This window comes from Triturus cristatus, chromosome 12, assembly GCF_964204655.1.
Source record: "Triturus cristatus chromosome 12, aTriCri1.1, whole genome shotgun sequence".
Lineage (NCBI taxonomy): Eukaryota > Metazoa > Chordata > Amphibia > Caudata > Salamandridae > Triturus > Triturus cristatus.
Window position 1 is genome coordinate 402321343 of NC_140595.1, and position 24664 is coordinate 402346006.

General features: G+C 43.6%; 1 protein-coding gene across 1 annotated transcript in view; it reads left to right on the forward strand.

Moving 5' to 3' along the window:
- POP4 (POP4 ribonuclease P/MRP subunit) overlaps positions 1 to 18329 on the forward strand; it is a 101886-nt gene extending 83557 nt beyond the window's left edge. The window contains exon 8 of the mRNA XM_085638926.1: positions 16805 to 18329. Within this exon, the coding sequence (XP_085495052.1) occupies positions 16805 to 16941 (137 nt within the window). The 3' untranslated portion in view covers positions 16942 to 18329. The remainder of the gene's footprint in view (positions 1 to 16804) is intronic.
- The last annotated feature ends 6335 nt before the right edge of the window (positions 18330 to 24664 follow it).

Sequence of the window (24664 nt, forward strand, 5' to 3'; positions counted from 1 at the left end):
TGGTGGCTCACGAATCACGATTGGGTCAATGGCAGATCCCTTCCCCAACTGTAGCACACAGTGGTGACGGATGCGTCGATCCTGGGATGGGGTGGCCACTTGGGAGAGGCGGAGATCAGAGGCCTCTGGTCCCTGGCAGAATCCCGGCTCCATTTCAATCTGTTGGAGCTTCGGGCGATGCGACTTGCACTGAAGGCATTCCTTCCCTCTGCCCGGGGAAGTGTGGTGCAGGTGTTCACGGACAACACCACCGCCATGTGGTATTACAACAAACAGGGCGGGGTGGGGTCCTGGACCCTATGTCAGGAGGCTCTGCGCCTCTGGACATGGCTGGAACATCAAGGCATCACCTTGGTTCAACACCTGGCATGTTCTCTGAAAGCCAAGGTGGACAAACTCAGCCACCGGTGCTTGATGGATCACGAATGGCGTCTGAACTCGGACGTGGTGCAAGGTCTCTATCAGCAGTGGGGAGAGCCTTGGTTAGATCTATTCGCCACCGAAGAGAATGCGCAATGTCATCAGTTCTGCGCATTGGAATTTCCAGGGCGGCACTCGCTCGGCGCCGCTTTTCGTCGCGAGTGGAGTTGCGGTCTGTTTTAAGCCTTTCCGCCTATACCACTTCAGCCCAGAGTGTTGAAGAAGATTTGGCGCGACCGGGCCCAAGTCATCCTGATGGCTCCGGATTGGGCACAAAGATACTGGTATCCCGAGCTACTCAGCATGGCGATCGACCCCCGCCCCCGATTCGACTGCCTCTTCGGTAGGATCTTCTGTCGCAGCAGCAGGGCACGGTCCTCCACCTGAACCTGTCCAGGCTCCACCTCCATGCGTGGAGATTGAGCGGCGACAGTTGACAGCCTTTGATCTTCCTCCCGAAGTCTGTGATGTCATTCTGGCAGCCAGGCGTCCATTCACTAAGACGGTATACGCCTGCCGGTGGAACAAGTTTGTGGCATGGTGCACAACTAACGCTGTGGATCCCCTTTCTGCCCCTCTTTCCGAAGTCCTTCTGTTCCTTGTTTCTTTCTTTGGCCCAGCAGGGCTCTGCTCTGGACACTATCAAAGGTTATCTTTCGGCCATCTCCACCTTTTTACGGCTTCCAGATCAGCCTTCTCTTTTTAAGTCCCCGGTTTTTAACCGTTTCCTAAAAGGCATTACGCACACGTTTCCTCCTGTGCCATTCATAATGCCTCAGTGGGACTTAAACCTTGTCATGACATATCTGATGTGCGCTCCTTTTGAGCCCCTTCATACCTGTCTTTTGCGTCTTCTCACTCTTAAGACGGCTTTCCTGGTAGCTATCAACTCTGCCAGAAGAGTGAGTGAGCTCCAGGCTTTCTTCCAAACCTCCTTTCCTTTCTGTTCATCCAGACAAGGTGGTTTTAAGGACCCGTCCTTCTTTTTTGCCAAAGGTTGTCACCCCCTTCCACATCGGGCAGACCATCTTTTTGCCCATTTTCTTTCCGCCTCTGCATCCTTCAAAAGAGGAAGAGAGGCTCCACCGTCTGGACCCAAAATGTGCGCTCTCGTTCTGTCTGAAGCGCACACAGCAGTTCCGGGTGGATGACCAGCTCTTTGTTGGCTACGTGCACGCCAAAAAAGGTCGGGCTGTGCACAAACGGACCATCTCTCGGTGTGTCATTCTGTGCATCAAAGCATGTTACTCGTTGGCTAAGAAGGAGCCTCCTGTGGGGCTGCGTGCCCATTCTACCAGGGCAACGGCAGCCACTACTGCCGTGGGACGCAGCGTTCCCTTGCAGGACATTTGTCAGGCAGCTACGTGGGCCTCGCTGCACACGTTTACCAAGCATTACTGCCTTGACGTTCAAGTCCGGAGAGACGGCTTCTTTGGCCGTTCTGTTCTCCGTGACTTTCTGGTGTAATTCTGTTCGCAGACCCACTACCGGGGTTGGTATTGCTGGGGTATCTATTCTAAGGTAAGGAATCTATCACTAACGTGTCTTTTTCAGATGCAAAAGTTACTATTTGTGTAACAATATATCTGTAAGAGACATTAGTTAGTGATAGATTCCTTACCGCCCCACCCATCCTCCCCGTTCTGCGAACTGATTCTAGGGTTAAGGTCATCTCTTTCAGGCACCAGTGGTCAGTTTCTTGCATGGCTCTGCGTTCCTGGCGCGGAAAGTCATGTACAGAACTAACTTCAGCGCGCATAGGTGGCGCCTAAGTAGTCTCTGTGATGTCATCTCGGCGCTTACGACGCCAGCGACGGACGTGGAGACGCACAACGCCACCTATTGACACGTAGGGGTACTGCTAGCAAAACTTTCCGGATCCAGTCTGACGCCTGGAGATTATTGTAAGGTAAGGAATCTATCACTAACTGTCTCTTACAGATATATAGTTACACAAGTAGTAACTTGTGCTTTAATCATAAACTAGTGTACTTTATAGATGTGCTACAGTGATACGCTGCTCTGAATTTGATTCTAAGCTGGTGATTTTTTTTTGTTGTTTTTTTTAAACCATATAGATTGTTGGTTGCTCTTTATATGTAATTTGCCTCTGCTCCTCCTCTGCTTGTACATCACTCCAATACTATCCTACTGATCTGGTTTCAAGAGTCCCTGTTGCAATCTCAAGGTACTGATGACCGGGCTAATCGCTTCTGCTGCTTATTGCATGGTTGGTGTTGCCTGTCTGAGTCATACCAACTGACCAGAGTATTTGCTCATAAAATCAAAGTGAGCATATAAAGCCAGCCTTGTTGGAAGGCTCTTATACATTTTTCTCCCCATACAATTCAATGGAACACGAACATGTGATGGAAACTGTTACTTAAACAAAACTATCTAATAAGCAGGAGGCAGAATCTTCTCATGGAAAAAATGTGAGGAGTCTTTGAGAGACAGATGGTGATACAGAAGCATGCTGCTGAATCCACTACTTTCTGAAAATCACACTTCAGATTGACAACGTTTGAGAGTGAGCCCATGCTTTACTACAGGATGCAAATATGTGCAAACTTAATATAACACTAAATAAAACTACTTCTGGACCTAGGAAATTAATGAAACTTAGCATGCATGTTAAGACTAATGACCACTTTAGATGTGACTACAAAAACAACGTTCAAACTTAATTATGTAATCTATCAGTGCAAAGTAAGACATACATGTACAAAGGAGAATTGGCATTAATGCATCATGAGTATGAGGTTCTGCTTTCTCACTATTCAACTCAGAGGGCTGAATAAAGAGGATGGTGCCCTTCCCTGACTAGGAACTGTCAGTGTGCGTCTGTTTTGGCCACTTCACTGTAGAGTAGAAGAGCAGAGTGCTGAGATCTGCATGCTCAGGGAGAGCACAGTACAATTGAGTTGAAGGGCAATATGTTTGTAACCCTTCCCACACCCCATCTTCCTGTAGATTGAACCAGAGCATTAGATGGGTGGTAAGGCTGAGTGAGCTGGATGAGTGGTATCAGTGGTGTCAAGTGAGGCCGCCAACAGGATCTTGTATGGTAGTCAGCTGTGAAGTAGCTCTGGCTACACCCGCTCCTCCCTCTGAAGTGGAGTCAAACATTTTTAAGTACTTTATGATGACTGTAGTTGCAGTGCTTCCATGTACCCTGGTTGACCTACTTTAGGGGATGAGAGCAGACATGTAGATTTGAAAGAGATACTGACCAAGCTGTGGTCCACTGCATTGAAACAATACAAACCTGACTTGCTTTATTCTTTGCTGAGTAGCAGTATTTGGATTGTACTTTCCTTCTGCATGAGTTATTTTGTCTAATATTTGAGATGAACATGGAGGGCTGTAGTCTTTGGTGTCCCCATGACCTATATTCTACCTAGATGAGCATTTGGATCTGGCAGTGGTTGAGTATCCCTTTGTTGTCCGAGAAAAACATGACGGCAGAGAATCAGCTAGTCAATTCAACCCTCGCAGTGTAACAGCCAAGCATACACCAACTATTCTGTAGGCATGAAAAGGTGCAAAAGAAAAACAAATGCCTCCTCCTCTCTCTCCCAGTTAGGAATGCCACCCAAGGCAGTGCCTTTCAAACTGCCTATTGGTGTAGTGATTGGGATGCAATACTTCAGACAGCCGGGAGAATGGGCCCTATTTGATACTAATATGCAGATGTACTTCTATTCCCTGACAAAGACTTTGATTCTGTGAAGACTTGGCACAACTTTGGCACATAGGTCCCAAATACATATTACTGTTTGGGGCAGGGCTCGATGTTGTGAATGGAGCATGCTCATAGTGCCACACCCCTGAGTCAGCTTAGTTCTGGGTGGAAAGCAAAGAATTTCGTGGCAGAGGCGGCGAGCAGCCAAAATTTTGTAGCAGACACTTAAAGCACACGCACGGACCTCTATCACACCAGCCCTGAAAATAAGAGTGGACTTATAACAGAGCTTGCCAAAAATGATCAAAGTACAGGAAGGTAGCACCGGGGTACAGGAGCTCCCAGGCACTACTTAAATGAACATCAAAGCAGGTCATGTAAATGCAACATATACTGTATAGCAAGGACCTTTAAGAAGAGGTCCTGAGTTGTAATGTCCTGTGGTGTTAGTCACTAGTAGAGTGATAGACATTCGAAAGTGGACATATCTCGACTCCCCTCTTCCTATAACCTTATTTGGATCAGTGCTCTAACACTTTCAGAGATCACTTGTGACCTGCTGGTTTGGTACCCATATGAGGTGTGTACCCTGAGCATGTCACTTTATTTACTTGTTACTAGATCATACCTTGATCTGTTTTTCCATGGGATGGACATAGCCATTCTACCTTGTGGATATTTTTGTGTTTTTTAGGGGAGCACAGGATAGGAACAGCAGTAGGGAGCAAAGTATCCTGACGGAATCCGTCCCCTATAGAAACAATTGGACACCTATGGTCATGCCATTTGGTTGGGGTGGGTCTAGTGAGCAGAGAAAAGGCAGGTTATGAATTGTGTGGCCACTTGCGGACCTTTAGGGTCCAAAAGAGAAGTTGCCATATTGGAATCCGGTTCATGGTATGCACTGCAATAACAGCATGCCATTTGATGTGTAATTTGTGTTATGGCTTTAATTTTTGAATTGGAAGACAGTGCATCCAACAATCTTCCCAAGAAACATGCTTGAGATCCACCTTGTAATGTACTGTGTTTCTTCAGGAGACTCATCATACTGTGGAGGAGAGTGATAAATCCTGAAGAATCGAAAGTCAATATTAACACTCCCTGTATTGCTTTACTTCAATGGGCTGGAGGGTCATCTTCTGCTTCTCATTCTTAAATGATCTGTGTTTTACTAGTATTGAGTTTATATCTGGCTATCAAACCAAACTTTTCTGCACTTTACTCTGCAATATCCAGGGTAGGTTTTAATGTGTGTGAAAGAAATGGCAATATTGTCTACATATACAGCTATGGTGGAGAAGCGTTTCAGATTCCGAATTGGAGGAAGTTGTGCTTGAAGTTGTCTTGTATATGATTCCATATATAGAACCTATAAAGCTGGAGAGAGTGGTTATCCCAATCACGTGCCACACGAAATAAGAATTATGGAACAAATTATATCTATGCAGGCTTTGAGTCATTGATATATTGCTTTAAGCCATCTAATAAAATTAGGGTAAATTTTGAAAGTTTGTAGCTCTTCCCAGAGAAGCTCCCAAGAAAACTGATCAAAAGCTTCTTCAGCTTCTAGTAACATAGTATTGAGTAGTTCTTGTTGGGGTCTTGCCAATTTGTTAGTACTATGGTATGACTGGTGCGGAAAGTAGTATCTTTGCCTGATAGTGAAGCCATGCATTCCCTCTCATGTGAATGATGAGATAATAGCATTCAGTCTAGCAGCTGGTAATCGGGAAGTTCCTTGGAGTCTTTTTTTTGTTTTTAACAGGGATATTAGTTGGGGAGATCTACTGTCGGAGGGGCCTTTGTCTTTTTTCAGAACTGTTTTTTTTTTATCTTTAGACCATGCCGGGGTGGGGGGGATGGTTATTTTGTCAAATCTCTATAGAGTCTCTAGGTACGGTGGAGTAATTACCTCTACCAAGATTTTATAGATTTCTCTTCCTCAGTAAATTTGGCAGTTAAAGTTTTCATTTGAATCTGTTATGGGCATACTTATGATGTTAAGGTATTCAGCAATTGTTGTCAAATTATATTTGATATTCTTATGCAGGGGGTGTAGTAACGTTGAACAGATTTTGGTAGGATTTAATTCTGCACTTTTGCTACTTTCATCTTCGATATTGCAGATGTTGGTACTTTATGGTTAGCTGCTCATGAAGGTGAGCATCTTACAGAACTTCTCTTCCATTTCAATTCTTTGGATTTAAGTTGTAAAGATTTTTTTATGCGCTATAATGATATGCAGAGCATTAATACACCTTTGTAGACCAGAGATATTAGTGTATGTGAATTAGGAGAGAAATTATTTATTTATCTGACGCGACAGCTAATTAATGCGTCTAGTTCTTTTCTTAGTATGTCTTATTCCATTTGAAGTAATATTAAAAATGCTTGTGTTTTGCCCTCAATATTGTCTTTCATGCAATTCCACACATATCGTGGTGCTCTGCCTAGGTTGATATTAATGAACTCTGAGACCTCTTTCTTCGTAGATTTAGGAAAATCTTTCCTATTTAGCAGATGATTTGAGAAGAACCAGTTGTTTCTGGGAGGAGGTGTGCATTAGTTTCCATGTTCAGGATAGTTGCTGAATGATGTCCCTAGATATCGAGGTTTAAACTACTAATCATATTACTAATACTTGTTCTAGAGTGTTTGATACACCATGTGTGAGCAGGTTTAGCAGTATGTAACAGAATATCTAAAATAAATAATAATAATGGGGTCAGTAAAAGATTTCATCTATTTGCGTGAGTGGCTGCATTTTTATTTCATACACCACCCTATGAGGCCTCTAGTGCTGAGGAAGAAAGCATCAACTTTGGTTTTATTTAGGCCAATTGGTGTTTTTTGCATTAAAGAACTATTTATTTTATTTATTTTGATTCCAGTGGTACCATGTCTATGTGTATGCCAGAAAACAGGATTGTTTGAACCCATGGATGGAAGCAAACTGTTACTGTCACTTTCTTTTCTGCTGTTATTTTAGCAGAAATGATAAATATTGTGGCAAAGCCACAACATTATGCGTGTCCTCCTAGAGGGCTCTCTCACAGCAGCATCAAAAGAAGGAATGTATAACTCTCCTAAACTTAACCTTTGATCCAGCGAAAGGCCAGGATGAACTTTTCACAATCAACAAATTACTCAAAATGGGCCCATATACACATTCAAGTTTCCTGACTGTTTCGCTGGGGATCAAGTTTATTTTCAGCCTTGATCTGAATTAGTCAATGTCTTAACTAACCTTCACAGATCAACACTCTTCCTTTGGTCAATGGACCATTAGTTGAGTAGTTGATGGCGATATTAACAAATTCATTAATCTATCTTATAACTCTCAATATAAAATAAACAGACTCCGGGTAAGATTCAATTAATTTTATCTAATAACTCATTCAAATAAATGCTCTTTTGTACCGATTCACAGTGCAAACTCCATCAACTTTCATAGGAGAGAAAATTAATTTATCAATTTCATTCAATTTACAGAATTATTCAACAAATCAATGCATTAGGAGTGATAGATGGAGAGACAAAAGACATAATAACTCATACTTTTGCACAGGATATGCACATTTTTTAGACAGAATAATATTTACCAAATGGTGAAACGGGGAATCCCAACCCCTGACCAAAAGGACTGGTGAAGGTCACCTGATTAAGATTCAGGAGACAAAGACTATAGGACAGGTGCAGGATAGAACAATACTTCTCTAGAATCCTGACGCACCGGAGCGCATCCCTCTCTTACTCTCTTCTCCCTTCTCGATATTCTTCCGCAAATCTTCAATCTAATCAGGCTGTCTCTCTGGATTGAATCTTCCCAGTCTGTTCTCTTCCAGCAGCGGCTCTCGCCTATGCCTCACTCAGCATCGACGTCAACCCTTCTTAACCTAAATCACTCTAGTTATAGTCTTTATTTCTGCATGTCCCACCCTCAAAAGTTGCAAGTCTCAGTGGATCATGGATTGTGATTGGGCAGGGGAGTTGTCATCTCCTCATGCTGTCATTCTCGATTTCTTAATGAACTTTTGTCTAACAAACCCTTCCATTTTTCGGTGTCATTTCCTTTCACACACATTCAAAGAAACAGATTAGATACAAATGTATATGTAGTTCTACAGTTGAAGAGCGTTCCCAGGCGTCTGTCCTTGGCTCTTGACAGCCTGTCAATGGTCCGGTCAGCAGGTCACTTCAAAACTTAAGCGCGCAGACTCAACTTGTGTTACGTTTCAACCGCCATCTTTTCCCTTGGCTTAGTACATCAGGCCCAAATGCACACTATTAATAGAGGAATCATAAACCGATATGTTATTATCACTGTTCACCACGCACTTCTACTCTATCCCATGTTATTTTCTTATTTGTTAAGCAAAAGCATTAGTAGTGACAGCTCTTTTTATATTCAGGCAAACATATGCCAGGCCCGCGGTGCCTCGAGACCCACAGTTAGTAACTCTTTGCGCATGCGTGAGAGATTCCCTCTCACATGGGTTAATCACATGTTTTTTTGCGCAGTTCTGGTTCGCACATGCACACAACAGATTTCGGTTTCAAGCGGGATTTCAGTTACGTAGCAATTATTCTTTGTTATTTGACCATGCATAAAGGCTCTTTTCCCCATACGTAAATGTTGTGTGTATGTTAGTCTTCTTTTATCTATTATTTCTTATTTTAGTACCTGTTAAAGAGAGGTTGATCTGAGCAAGTTTATTTTCCTTGAATCCTTGCTCCATCAACCCCCCTCTGATGGCATTTTAGAGCCATCATAAAATACCCATCATGACCAATTGCCAACTTTATTATTTAGTCTTAGTACCTATGTTGGTTTTTACACATTCTTATTTTTCTCTTTTATGTTCATTTCTTTCATGTTACCTTATAGATTCACATTTCTTCTAACTCTAGTTTCTTCCCTTTTTCTCTTTCTTCCCATCCTTCTATTCTTCATTTCAATCATTGACTCAGTTCTAATTTTTCCCTTGCAACATTTATAGAGCATTACTATTATTAATATCACTAATGCTATTGAAATAACAGGGATTAATATTTTTCCTAATAAACTACTTCCAAAGGTGGAAAATCAGTTACTTATTTTAGAAAGACTTTTACTAAATTTTTCCCATATACCTTCAACCTCCAGTTCAGTCAAATGTTATGAATCTTTGTACTATTCTTGATATATCCCTCAATACCTTTACTTTTGTCCGGGATATATGTACAGCACTGTTGAACTTTCAACATGCCACAGACTCCTCTTTACTTTGCCAATAAGATATCAAGGGCAAGTCTATTTTGCGAAACCATAGATCTGATCGCATCCATTTCAGTATTGATCATTAAGAATCCTCCAGCAGTATCTGTTGATAAACGGTCAGCTATAGTGAACAATTGACGTTTCTTGTGTGAATTCAATATGACTCCAACTGACGGTGTCAGTGCACCAAATATATCACCTACTACTTCTGAAAAGCTTGCTCTTTTATTTCTTGTTTCCTTTACTTATGTCATACATTTCATTGCTCTTAGTGATGTGGTATACCTTCGGAAATACAATGGCAATGTAACAACTGCCATACCATTATGCAGGTCACCTGTAATAGGCATTTTTACTGCGCACATAATACATTCCCAGGAATATAGGATCAGTTCCCCCTTTTAGTCCCCATCCCCCCATTATTAGGAAGGTATGTTCACATTTGCTAGTACAAATAAAAAATACTATTATATTCAGTTTTTAATCTATGTAGACAGAATTTCCCCAGTTTTGACAAGTCCAGGGACATTGCAGTACGAGTCTCACCTTTCTTATAATCCTCTTTTAAAGCAGCCCATGGAGGTATATGGGACTTTTGCTGCTCAACCGCTTTCTTTTGGAAATCCTGCCTTCTTTCTTCTACTAAATTTAAAAAAGCTTTTTCTTCATCACGCAAAAGGCATGTTAGATTATTTCTATGTGCATGTGTTATGTCTATGGGATTCGTAGTTAGAACGGATTCTCCCATAAACTCTGCATTTTTACCACTAAGTACTGGATTCATATTTCTTCTAATAGGAATTTATGAAAATACTAAATCCATGTTACTATGGTAATATTGTAACTTACCAGTAACATAAAACAAACTAGTTACAACACTACAAGACACACCATAAGTTAATGGAAGATGGTGATATGTCACACCCTCTGAGACAGAAGTAAGTAGTTTCATGCAAACCTAACAATCCCTCACATCCATTGTGTTAACATAATGGTAAAGGAGTTTAGTAAATACATTTAATGAGGAATCACATGTTTTTACCCATTTGAACTAAATCTGTAGTAGTTGGTTTCTTAGTAACCGCACTCACTTTTTCACTAGTATTTGTGTTATTCTGATTATTAGTTACCATTAGGACAGGTCTCAAAACTGTAAATAATAACCACATCAAAATAATATTATAATTTAGATTTTCAGTCACTTTTACTTCCGCCATTTTAATATCTAAGATTTATTTCTAAATGTAATTTTCTAAAATAAAAACATTTAAAATGAAAAGAGGAACAACTTTGTGTGAACCCACACTACAAAGGCTTTCAGCTTTTGTTCAGTCCTTATTCCCTCTTGATCTTTTCTTCTTTTGATAATTTCTCAATACATCCGCCCATTGTACAAAATTCTTTTCTTTACGGTGGTCTCAAATCCCTTTCATCAGATCCTTCAACATTGTTATTTTCTGGTTCACCATTAAAATCAAGATTTTCAGAATCTTCCAATATAACGTAGGTCTAGTCTGGAGCCTTATATTTTCTATTCAGTACCCTTGCTCTTTTTGACGAGGTCATAGTCGAGACGGAGATCGCGAGGCCGAACGCAGAGCCATCACCACTCTTCATCCAAGTCTTTAGGTAAGTCAAAGCACAAGAAGAAGGCGAAGAAGCATCGTCACACTTCGCATTCTCCCCGTCCGTCGGCAGACGCGACACGGGACCCGTAGCGTGGTCGCTCTCCGGCCCCACTTTCAGAGCCTGCTTCTGGGACAGCTCTGTGCTTCCCTCCCTTTCTGGTAGCGGGGCGTCCCCTGCCCATCTGCGAGCTTTCTACGAAGCTCTTCGCGGCATCTTTGGGCAGCCCGACTCTGCCGGCGTGCCTTAGGGCACTGCGGACACGAATGGCCGGCGGCTTAGGCTCCAGCGGGCCCCCGAAGATCCAGGCCTGTATCCGGATCGGTGCCGGTCGACCTCACGGTACCTTACTTGCCACCGATTCCAGTGATGACGCCCCCTACACCTGCTGTGCCCCTGGCCAGTGTCGACCCCAACTAACCCCCGACTTGGACACGGAGCCGGACCGGCATCAACTGACGCCGATACCGACCGGTACTTTTGTACCACTGTTCTTTCCTGGTGTTCCTTTCTGCCCTGACTGGCAGCCAGAGGAAAGTGAGGAGAGGGGGCCTGGGATGGGTCTGTTGACCCTCTAGCAGATCAGCTGGAAGAGCCGGACTAGAGAGAGGAGTTGTGTGAAGCCAGTGGTCTAGATACTTCCCCAGACCTTGGTATGCTTTCTCTCCCTACCGTGGCTACGGAGGAGGGAGCCACCTACAATATAGTGTTGCGTAGGGCAGCTGAGGCCTTGGGCCTTGAGCTTCCTATGGTGGCAGTCAGGACTAACCTCCTGACTGAGGTGCTTTAGCCGGAAGCAGCCTCCTTGGAGTCTCTGCTGCCTTTCAATGAGGCCCTCACTGACATCCTACAGGGCACTTGGTCCAAGCCCAGCACAGGGGCCCCTGGGGACAGGATGATTGCCCGACACACCGCCCGGCTCCGGGTGACCCACTTTTCCTCTCCCAACACCCTATCCTCAAGAGCTTGGTGGTCCAAGCCTCACCCTCAAAAGGTAGCACATTCCCTACAGCTCCCCAAGATAGGGAATCCAAGAAGCTGGACAATCTTGGGAAGATGTTTTCTTCTGCCAGCTTAGGACTGGGGTCGGTAAACACAGCGTGTCTCTTGAGCCGTTACAGACACACGGTGTGGAACACGGTTGCACAGGTGCTGCCACAGTGCCCGAAGGAGGCCTGGGCCAAGCTCACCCGAGCTGTTGCTGAGGGTTGAGATGCAGCAAAGTTCACCATTCGGTGTCAACTGGATACTGCCTACTCGCTGGGCAGAACGGTTTCCACTTGGGTAGCCCCGAGGCGCTACGCCTGGGTGAGGACCTCTGGCTTCTCTGGGGATGTCCAATCTACACTTTTGGACATGCCCTTTGATGGCCATCGACTGTTTGACAAGGTGGGCAACGTGCTTGAGCGTTTCAAGGACTCTAGGGCTACGGCCAGATCCTTTGGCCTTGCAGTCGCTTCTCGTTCCATGCAGTCCCCCCTTTTGTGGCTTCTAAAGGGGTTCCCCACCACGTTCCACCCAGAGCCACAGGCCTGCGCAAGCTGCCCAACCTCTGCGCGGCCCGGGACGTCGGAACCAGCGTCGTGGGTCTGGGGGCCAAAGGGCAGGCAGTCCACCAATGCCCCCCTCCTCCTCCCCGCAGCACCCTCCAAAGCCTCCTAGTCCGACTTTTCAGGGCCACCAGTTCCCAGTGGGCAGCAGGATTTGCCATCAGCTTCCCCACTGGCACAACATCACGTCGGACAGGTGGATTTTGCAGATAGTCAGAAGAGGCTACTCCCTCCCCTTCACGACTACCCCTCCCTCCATGCCAAAAGCATTCCATCTCATGTTGGTGGATCATGCCAGGTGGCATATGCAGGCTCTGCAGTGGGACCTGAGGTTCCAGTGGGCTCAGCATCAGGGGAATCTTTCTCATTGCATCCAAATCTCGGAGGGCACTGCACACCAATTGCAGTGGTGGCTAACAAACCAGGATTGGGTCAACGGCAGATCCTTCTTCCTTCCCCGGCCAGAGTTCACAGTTTTGACCGATGTGTCACTCCTGGGATGGGGCGGCCACATGGGAGAGGTGGAGAACAGAGGCCTCTGTTCTCCGTCGGAGTCCGGGCTCCACATCAACCTTCTGGAGCTCTGGGCGATTCATCTTGCATTGAAGGCATTCCTCCCTTCTGTCAGAGGGAGAGTAGTGCAGGTGTTCACGTACAATACCACCGCCATGTGGTAGTGCAACAAAAAGGGCGGGATGGGGTCATGGAACCCAATGTCAAGAGGCTCCTTGGCTGTGGCTGGAACATCAGGGCATGTCCCTGGTGGTTCAACACCTGGCAGGTTCCCTGAACGCCAGGATGGATGAACTCAGCCGCCGGTCCATTATGGATCACGAATGGCATCTTCACTCGGAGGTGGTGCAGGGTCTCTTTCAGCAGTTCGCCATCAAAGAGAACGCACAATGTGATCAGTTCTGCGCGTTGGAATTTCCTAGGCGGCACTCGCTCGGCGACGCTTTTCTTCTCGAGTAGAAGTACGTTGTTCTCTACACCTTTCCGCCTTTACTACTTCTGCCCAGAGTTCTGAAGAAGATCAAGCGCAGCCGGGCCCAAGTCATGCTTGTGGCTCCGGACTGGGCACGACGCACCTGGTATCCTGAGCTCTTGAACATGGCCATCCATCCTCCTATAAGACTGCCTCTTTGGGAGGATCTTCTATTGCAGCAGCAGGGGACGGTCCGCCACCGGAACCTGTCCAGCCTCCACCACCTTGCGTGGAGACTGAACGGCGACAGTTGACAGCTTTCGACCTTCCTCCCGAAGTCTGTAGTGTTATCTTGGCAGCCAGGCGTCCCTCTACTAAAACAGTATACGCCTGTAGATGGAACAAATTTGTGGCATGGTGCGCAGCAAAGGCTACGGATCACCTTTCTGCCCCTCTTTCTGAGGTTCTCCTCTTCTTATTTTCTTTGGCCCAGCAGGGCTATGCTCTGGGCACCTTTAAATGCTATCTTTCGTCCATTTTGGCCTTTCTTCGCCTTCCTGATCAGCCTTCTCTTTTCAAGTCCCCTATTGTAAATAGGTTTCTTAAGGGCATTACTCACCTTTTTCCTCCTATTCCTTTTGTAATGCCCCAGTGGGACTTGAATCTTGTATTAACTTGCCTTATGTGCGCTCCTTTCAAGCCACTTCATAATTGTCCTTTCAGACTCTCGACTTCAAAAACTGCTCTTCTGCTCGCAGGGTGAGTGAGCTTCAGGCTCTGTCTTTTAAGCCTCCTTTCCTTGATGTCCATCCGGATAAGGTTGTCCTTCGAACTAGGGTTTCTTTTCTACCAAAAGTGGTTACCTCTTTCCACATAGGACAGACCATCACTTTGCCCACTTTCTTCCCACCCCCACATCCTTCCAAGGAGAAGGAAAGACTCCATCATCTGGATCCAAAACATGCATTATCATTTTGTGGATCACACAAAACTATTCCGGGTGTACAATCAACTCTTTGTTGGCTATGTGGGCGCCAAATCGATGGTCTGTCCTATGTGGGTGCCAAGAAAGGTCTGGCCGTGCAAAAACGGACCATCTATCAATGGATCGTTCTTTGCATTAAGATTTGTTATTCCTTGGCAAAAAAGGAGCCTCCAGTAGGACTGCATGCCCATTGCACCAGGGCTACGGCAGCCACTACTGCTTTGGGACACGGAGTCCTCCTCGGTGACATCTGCAAGGCAGCTACGTGGGCATCACTGCACAAGCTCACTAAACATTATTGCTGTATAGTCAAGTCTGGAGAGACAGCTTCTTTGGACGTTCAGTTCTCCAGGACTTTCTGGTGTGAACTTAGTTCGCAGACCCACCTCCGGGGTTGGTATTGCTGAGGTAACTATTCTAAGGTAAGGAATCTATAACTAATAGTCCCTTTCAGATGAACAAGTTACTTACCTTCAGTAACGATATATCTGTAAGAGACATATATTAGTTAGAGATTCCTTACCGCCCCACCCATTCTCCCTGTTGTGCGAACTGACTTCTAGATTAAGGGACTCCCTTTCAGGGCCCTAGTTGTGTGCACCACTGGTCAGTGTCTTGCATGGCTCTGCGCTTTTGGCATGGAATGTCGTGTAAAAAATTGGCGTTAACGCACGGGGCGTCATCTAAGTAGATACAGCGACATCATCCCGGCGATTGCGACGATGAACGCAGAGTCGACCGACACCACCTGCCGACATGTAGGGGTGCTGCTGAGAAAAAATTCTCTGGATCCAGTCTGATGCCTGGGGGTATTCTAAGGTAAGGAATCTATAACAAATATATATGTCTCTTACAGATGTATCGTTACCGAGGGTAAGTAACTTGTTCGACTGTTAGGCTTGCCAATTAACACAGATTTTTGACTGGAGAGAGGATGTTTTTATGAATGAGAAAAAAGTGGTTGTTGCAGAGCTGCGTCAATGGATTCAGCTTACAGTTTTTTTGTTGGGAAGCATAGATACTGCCCTGTCTACAGTGAAAAGAAAACCTATTTTACTGAAAATAGACTGTAAATTTGTGGAGCAGGCTAGACCTGGTCACGGCATCACCAGGGCATCGTTTGCCTGTTAATAGAGCTGCTTCTATGGAGTTTAGACCTATCTGTCTGCTTCACAGAGTGCAGAATTTGTCCTGCAAAGAGGTCATGCAAGAACTACACGTGGGGGAATAGAGGTCCGAGATCTATAACTAATGTGTTCAAAAGTCAACCATTCTTGTTTCTCTTTAAGATTGGGTGGCCTATTCACCCACTTTGTCAGCAACTGGGAGAGAATTACTCAGGATGTATGGGTGTTGCGAGATAGTGAGGGGTTTCAAGCTGAAGTCTAGCACAGCCGCCTCAGGAGAGGATGCCTAGGGGTTTGAGTTTCCGTACTAAAGACAGAAAGATGGCAGATTAAAAGGTGGAGGCACTCTTTGAAAAAATGTGATAGAGTACTATCAATGATAATATCATTATCAGTATATGTTTGGTGGAAAACTAGCACGAAGAGATGCAGTCATCAATCTGAGGGAGTAGACCCATTGGATCGTTTACTGTCATTGCAGGATGGAGGAATACATCTGTCAAGGGATTTGCTGTGGAAGGGGGATTGGTTTACTTGTTTAAATTCTAAGTATGTATATCTGTTTGTATGTCTTTCTCTCCATCTGGAGATTTTTGCAGTTCCGGTGGGGAGAGATGAGGTTGAGGTCCAGGAGCCTTCTCTTTGGACTATCATTCTCTCTGTGGTGTTTCATGAAGGTACTGAGTTTGTTAGTTGAAGGCCGATGGTACTGGATAGAGGGGTGCTGGAGCATCAGATGCTGATGGCGATGAATTTGTTGGAATATCTGGGTTTTACAGTGAAAAGATTCGTTAATTGCCAAGTCAGGCAGACCAGTCCCTAGAATTCACATTTGATGGTGTGTTAAAACTTCCTCCAATATTAGTACTTCCTAATTTCGTGTTGCATCACATACTCCTAAATATCTTTTCAAATTGCCTGCAAAACATCTGAAATTGGAACAAAATGGAAATATTCACATGCACTTATTACAAATTGAGTATGAGCTATATTCTTATATATTCTTTGCTTAGAAAATGAGTTTACCTTCTTTGCACTTTTACTAATATGAAGTTGGATATTTCAGTATTGGTAATCATACCTTTATGAATCGGCCCATGTTTAAAGTTGTTAATCAGACATATCGTGGAAGTCTTGATCTATAAAGTCGAAATCTATGTTTTTGTGTTTGTGGTACACCAGTAACTCATTACTTACTTCATCTTTGTGTTGGTTCCCCTCAGTGATTCCTAAGGTTAACAGTGTGTTCAGCGTGGAGATTGATGGCTTTGTCACCTACATCTATGGTAGTAAATTCCAGCTGAGATCGAGTGAACGTTCAGTCAAGAAGTTCAAACCAAAAGGAAGTATAGACCTGTGATCCAGCCCTGGAAACCTTAATGCTTTGAATAGAAGGCAAAAACGGAACATTATACATGATCTGGCGAGCAAGGCAGCATATATATTTCACAGACTCACTGATGTAAATCTATTTGTCTGCTGGTGTTCCTGCAAGCTGCCAAGACTCTAAATTGTGGTCAAACTGTTTCTTTGCCTTTGTGTTACCTTTTTGTGCTATATCTCATGGTTTGCTGCTGAACGAGGATTTCCAGTTTTTCTTTCATTTTTTAAAACTACTATTGGAGATATTTTAAAATGCATTTCCATTTAAAATGATACACCTTTAATCCAAAGTCGTTTAAGTTCAATCTGCAACCCAGTCCATAAAGCTCTTCTGAGCACTGAAAATCTGGATCGCTTCTGTGTAAGTGCTATGCGTACTGTTGCATCTTAAAAGGTTACGGGTCCTGGTATATTTTGGTGACTTAGCAATGAACATAAGGGAATATTTCTTGAGACAGGCTTGCTTTTGCTTCATATAAAGGAATCTTATGCAGGTACATCTCCACATCAAGATCTCCTGCCTGGAATTGTTGCTCCTCCATGCACAACTTTCCTATTTTTCAAGTGTGTAATGTAAGCTCTTGTCCAGTTTTCTTATTATTCTGTATTATTCTATTTATTTTGATTTGCAACATTCAAGTGCAGCATGGAGGCGGGAGGGGGGGGGGGGGAGGGATCAAACATGCTAGAGGCATACCACATAAATGATACCGAAAGAATACATTAAAAGGTAATATCATTTAGAAGCCTAGTTCGGGATATATAACTTGCATAACTGAAAAGTCTCTGACCAGGTGCCATCAGTTGCCATTGAAGGGATTCAGCTACTACTATGCTCACAAGGCAACAGGAAGGACAAGGTAACCCATGCACCTTGTCTGAATTGTTGCTGACAGGCTAAGTGCTCTTTTTTGAGTTGTAGCTGAAAATCTAAGACAGTTTACTAAGTTCTTCTGTTTGTGCCTGGGGTACTCTGCTATCCAATCGCCTTTTTCCTGGAGCCTTAAAGCCTTAATTGTGAATAGTGGAGAAACAAAGTCAAGAGTTACCAGTGGGTGCACATTTGTTTTTATTTAGTTTTTTGGGGGCTGGGAGGAGTAAAACTCAGTGATGCATATAAAGTTAGGAATATAATTGAAGTGCTGACTGAAACTCGAATATCACAAATGCAAATTCAAAGGACTTTGCGGAAAGAAAAATATTGTATTATCCGTTGATATTTTAAAATTCTTTAGAGCCCCAGTGGGTAGCATGTGTGCTATTTTTTTAGAGGTCTAAACCCCAAGTGGAGATGACGCAATTTCTATGTTTTTGTTTCAAAATATGTTACTAATGTGATGCATTAAAAAAGAAAGTAAAAATGTCCATTATGAATGCATTCCCTTATTTGTTGTGGAATCAGCCTTTTGTTTATCTGCTAATAGGGTTCTCTGAATCTGACCTTTCATTGTAGGGTGCAGTAATCTCAGATGTTGTGATGGGGGAGATGCAGAAGAAGCTTATACTGCCCCAATTGAGTGCCTTGCTCAACACAAGCTTTTTGTTGGCCTTGTATATGACCCAGCGGTATGCGAATGAAGTATGAATGGTTGAAACTTTGCTGTTTAAATAACTCATTTCCCAACCTGTAGAACTCCAAGAAACCCATGGTAGACACTTAGTCCAGTCTTGTTATGTCATGTTTTGGGTTATTTGTCCATCCCCATCTGCTGGTATTGAGATCACAAGGTTCCGAAGACTGAGCTGTGTGCTTTAATTGATGTTTCACACTGCTATGCTGCCAAGTGTTTCATAACCCAGGCACAGAATTGATTAAACCCCTCTCCCTCTCCCTCCCTCTCTCCCTCCCTCTCCAAGTAAACATACACTGAGCTGTGAGCAACTGTGACCACCAACACCGGTGTAGTGTTAAGCTGGATGCTTGCCAAAGTGATTCACCCTTTCAGATCGTAATGCTTCATTGATTTGCAGACATGGTGGTGTAGCCTTCAACCTTTCGGAGGGTAGGCAGCTACTGACTTTAGTCCACTGGAGTGTGCATTAAGGTAAAAGTAGATCATTCATATCAGTAGTAATTCCTTGGCTTGATTTTGATTTTCTTACAACTATCATGCTCATGAAAAACCTAAATTGTACACACATCTGTGGAACATACATAATAGGGTTTTCGCCCAGTTCATCTAGACCTTAAATGTGCACCTACGTTTTTTCCCCCTCCAACCTGATTGGCAGCCAATCTTCTCTGTTCATTTTCATAAGTGAGTGTATTTGAAATCACAGTTCCTTCAATAAACCGAGCTTCAATTTCAATATATAAGGCACATGAGGAAATATTCTTGTCCCTTCCATACCATTAATTGATCTGTGTTACTCTCTTTCGTAATCAATTTCCTAGCAAAAAACTATGCATTTCAATGTCTCCATGTATTAAATTCAAGTCACCACTAACCTGTAGATCTGAATGTTGTTGTGGGAACGATGTGGAACCCACCAATCTCTTTCCCTGTCAACAGTGCTGAACACGTAAAAGACTGCTCTCTGTACTGAAGGTAAAGAGAAGTGGGGAAAGAAATAATGAGAGAAAGGACACAAGATGCGGGTTTGTAGTCAACAGCTCTTCATGCCAAATAGAGGTTGTCTTGTGCTTTTTGCAGTCTTATCTTGCATGCCAGTTTTTTTGTTCTAAACAGAAAACAAGACTATTGTTACTCATTGCTCTTACATCACTTTAAAATACAACATTTTGTGAATTACATGTATTTCACATGGATGGCAGCATTGTAGAGAAAATGAGACCTAAACAAGATTTATTCTGGTACCTAATGCACTAAGGTACTCATTCAACTTATCAGTGACAGAATACTTTATCATGCTGTAGCCACCAAAGGAATTTTCATGAAGACTGGTCTTTTTGATATGCCCTGTAGAGCTCCACAATTTGAGACACTGATCAAAAAACAAGGTTCACACAGGGTCTTCATATAACACCGCAGAGGCCCATTAGACAGTTATGACAACTATGAGGGCTTGACATAGGTGTACAATACATAGGTGCAGGAAATAGTACAGGGACCCAACAGGAGTCCCACAACCCACACAGTATCTAACTCTGCCTTGCGATCACTAACTTGAGTCCTCTGAAGAAAGCACTGGGCAAGAGTGAGTAATTCCAAGAATGCAAAGAAAGGCTGAAGTGGTGCTGCAGAAGGACTTTGAGAGTGCCACAAGCAGAAACCTACTTGGAAGATGTTCGTTATGTCTTGCTTGAAGATAGTCTGGCCTGGAGAGGTAGGAACGGGAAAGAGCTGAGTCTGAGCAGAGGAACTTTAAGTAAAGATCAGAGCCCAAGCTGAGGCTTCCTCCCCATTAACAGGGAGAAAAGCCAAGAACATAGCCATGCCTTGAGATTAACTTTTGTAGATGAGGGAATCTTCAAATCCTGTGATAGATCCTTAGGCTAAAGCATGATTCAAGGATCCTGGAGTATGACATTTAGATGGGGAAAAAGGTCATGGCATAGGGGTGCCCACATTAGGACACAATTGACTGTTTTGGTGATGAGGGATCACAACTGGGCAGCACACGTGTGGCAGCCACAATATTGGGCTACATGACTCATTCATTTCATAAGGCTTTATTCGGAGCTTAAACACAAAGTCCATAAAAGCACATACATAACAATACAAGAAACATTATATTAACAAAATAATCAAGCTGTAAAATACTTTTAAAAACATTAGAAAACAGTTTAAAATATCATACTAGGCCTTGCTTTAATAGCTCGAAGAAGAAAAGTAGCAGTAAAAAAGCAGACATCAGGTGTCTAGTTAAATAACCATTTCATAGTATCATTTACTGTCCTAACTCCATATTTCTTAAAAACAGGTTTTAAAAAAGCTGTGCGAAAATTGCCATAAATCGGACAGAATAATAAGAAATGTAAGGTGCTTTGAGCAGTAGTATTATCACAGGGACAGGGACCATTCGGACGTTTTTTGATACTTGGAAAAGCCACCAAATGGTGGACAATCCCAAAACGAAATCTTGTCAATACGAACCGATGGGAGGGTCTGGTGACAAAACTCAGATATGGTTGGAAATCCATCGTCTCACAGAAACTATCATAGAACAAACAGGTAGATAAATTACCGTTGTCCCTCCCACGCACCTCTGTCTTGTGGCTCATGAAAACAGATTTCATTTCATTTTTAGTCAAACCCGAGACTGCATAATGATCCTTTATTACATTAAGACCATAGATCTCCAGGAAACTACCCGAAACATATTTGATCCATGGAATCTTTTGATGATTATCAATAGAGAAACAGTCTTTAATGATAGCTCTATTTAAGGAGGTCTCTTCCTTTGCCCAAATAGCTCGCCACAACAAAAGTGGTCTAAGGGCTACAGAATCTTTAAGATGTTGAATACCAAACTCCCTGTGCACCAGAGCGGTAGAAACCGAAGTGGGAAGACACAGGAGTCTTTTTAGGAAGAGATTTTCCTCCACTTGTAGACTACCACTAAAAGAATGCCCCCAAATACCAGCACCATAGAGAGCTATAGAAAGACACCTCATTTGATAAATTTTCAGCATGTCTTTTATCCGTTTATCCCCAATTTTAGATGCGAACTGAAACACCCCATGAGCGCATTTCGCCATCCTCACTCTGACATGATTGATCTCACTGGTCCAACTACCTGACTTAGAAAATGTTATACCTAGGTAGTTAAAGGAGTCCACCGTTTGGACTTTAACCCCATCAATAAAAAACGAATGCGGTTTTTTACAGCTCTTACCACATTCCATAACAAATGTTTTAGTTTTATTGATCTTCAACTTCCTTTCCTTAATGAACTGGGAAAACCTGTCCATTAAGGGTTGAAGACCAATGGGGGTCCTAGATAAAATAACGGCATCGTCCGCATAAAGTAAAACTGGGACGTTGAAATCAAGGATTTTGGGGGTGTCAGCCGCAACGGCATTTAAAACAGAGTCAATCTCATTAATAAAAAGTGTAAAAAGTAGAGGGGCAAGCACACAACCTTGTCTAATTCCGCGTCTAATAGGGAACTTAGAGGTACGCTCCCCTTCCAGGCCAAAGCGAACACTAGTTCTAAGGTTAGCGTATAACCGGGCCAAGAAATGAACAATGCCCTCTGGTGCCCCCATTTCCAATAATTTCTCCCATAAGATCTTATGGTTCACCATATCGAAGGCACTGCTCAAATCTGCAAAGCAGAGGAAAAGAGAACCATTCTTGGCCCTCGTGTACTTCCCTATGAGAAGATCAAGGTTGAGGCACTGTTCTACTGTCCCTCGACCTTTCCTAAAACCGTATTGGGAATTAGCTAATATATTATTTGAATTGGCCCATTCTTCTAGTCTAACCAGAAGCACCCTACTCATAATTTTCACAGAGGAATCGAGGAGGGAGATCGGACGGTAATTCTTAGCATCCCTCCTCTCCCCTTCTTATATATGGGGATAATAATAGATTCCTCCCAGGTGTTTGGGACTCCATAACGGACCGCTGCGTTAAATACATTAGTTAATATCGGGCCCCATATCTCTGGTTCTTTTTTGTATACATCAATGGGCACCCCGTCGGGCCCCTGGGCCTTTCCTCCCTTACTAACAGAGATGCAATCCTGGACCTCGGAAATTGAGATGTCTAAGGGAATGACAGGCCAATCCCCACCCTCGACCTCCGATAATGTATCCGAGTCAAAAATCTCGGAGAAGTGGGAGACCCAGCTATCTGCACTGACATTGGCCATCAGTTCAGGCATCTCCTCGCTCTTAAGAAAGGGACTATTTACTGTTGCCCAGAAAAGGGAGGAGTCAGAAGTTTCAGCCGCCTGGTCTAGCTTGTCCCATGCCTCTTGCCTCAATTCGGCCTTCCTTTTTTTGAGTGCTGCCTGATAAGTGGCTCTGAGCTCCCTAACCAAAGGAATATCCCTTGGTTTAGCTACAAGTGCCTCTTTTAAACCTTTGAGAGCAATAGTGCTAGCATGGTCGAACCATCCCCTTTGCCTGCACGTCTTCCCCTTGAGAAGCCTAGTAAATTTGGCCTCAATAATGAGATTAATATTTGTAAACTTGGGTACTATTACATCCGTTAATACTTGACTTTCTAAAATGACGGCAATTTCATTAACGCAATTAAAAATAATGGAGTTGGACAGAATATCAGCTTTATCACCCTTCCACCTAATTCTAGTTCCATTTGGACGGTGGGGTTCGATATTTGCTATAATGTTAGGATAGGGGCCTTGTGTCGCCTTCCAAAGAGTGGCCTCCATGGTTAGGCAGTTGTGATCGCTAATGAGATTATCAACTACCAAAGGGGCGGTAAACCATGGGTTAAGGCTTGTTGAAATGCAAATAAAATCAATCCCCGTATTTGCATTTCGGCCCGTAAAAGTAGGGATAGTTTCCCCTGAGGCACCCTTCAGATTCTCCAACAGTTCAATGTCGTAGGTCATCAAGATTTTATTTAATGAATCTCCGTATGGATTATGGGGAAAATGAGAGACGCCTTCCCCCCAACAATTTACAAAACCACAAACCCTATGTGCAGATAATGGGCACACAGCAATATTAAAATCCCCTAGCCATATGAAATCAAACACAATATTATTACCCGTTACTATATCATCCAGAGCTGATTCTAGAGCAAACACTACCTGCTGCCTAGTATTGTCAAAAACATTATTATAAAAATTAATTAAAAGGATATTTCTACCCGACTCCTGGTAAAGCCATAGGATCTGGGAATGGGCCCCAATGGGTACATATTTCTTAACAATAAGTGGTGCATCCACAGAAATCAGAATCAACAGCCCACCCTTGGCTCTGCCCGAGGTGGAAGCCATCGCCGGCAATTGGTAAGAAACATAACCCGAATAATTAATGGGGTCCATACTCCAAGTTTCCTGAAAACAAATAATTTTAAACTTATTAATAAAATCTAACCATCCTAAACAAGCATCCTTTTGTGTGAGGCCAGCAACATTCCAGCTGGCAATAGAACACCAGTCCCAATTAACTGATGCAGTGGGTTTAGAAGATACTACCCCATCCCCATCGCCAGTGGTCGGTCTTACAATTCCACTGGCGATTGGTGCATCCGTAGGGTTCACCCTGGATCCGCTTATACCAATGGCCTCCTCTGATTCTGAAGCCCCAGGGGTCGATCTTACGTTTCCATAATCGACTGTTACATCAGTTTTATACACACTGGAACCACTTGTATCTATGGCCTCCACTGAATCTGAAGCCACTGGGACCACTCTACATCTCCCCACGTCCAGGGTCATAACCACAAAGCCTGGGTCCACCATAGGGGATACCAGTCAGTCCTTACAGTCAAGCCCACTCAAGGGCTGGAATCTATTATACGTGGGGATAGTGGGGTCAACACACATGTTCATATCTCTGGTCCTCCCTTGATGATACCTTTCATCCAATTGAATATCATGATCTCTATAGAAGAACCAAGTGGGCGTAGAGAAATCCCTTGATCTCGAGAAGGAAGAGATGCAGCTTTGATCAGGACCGTGGAGGTAAGTTGAGGATTACGAAAATTAACAACAATACAATCCCCTCCACATGTCTTACGGGATTTCCCCACCCAGCTAACTCTTCTGGTGCTTAAGATATCCCCTGACAAAGCTACGGGGAAACAACACTGCCG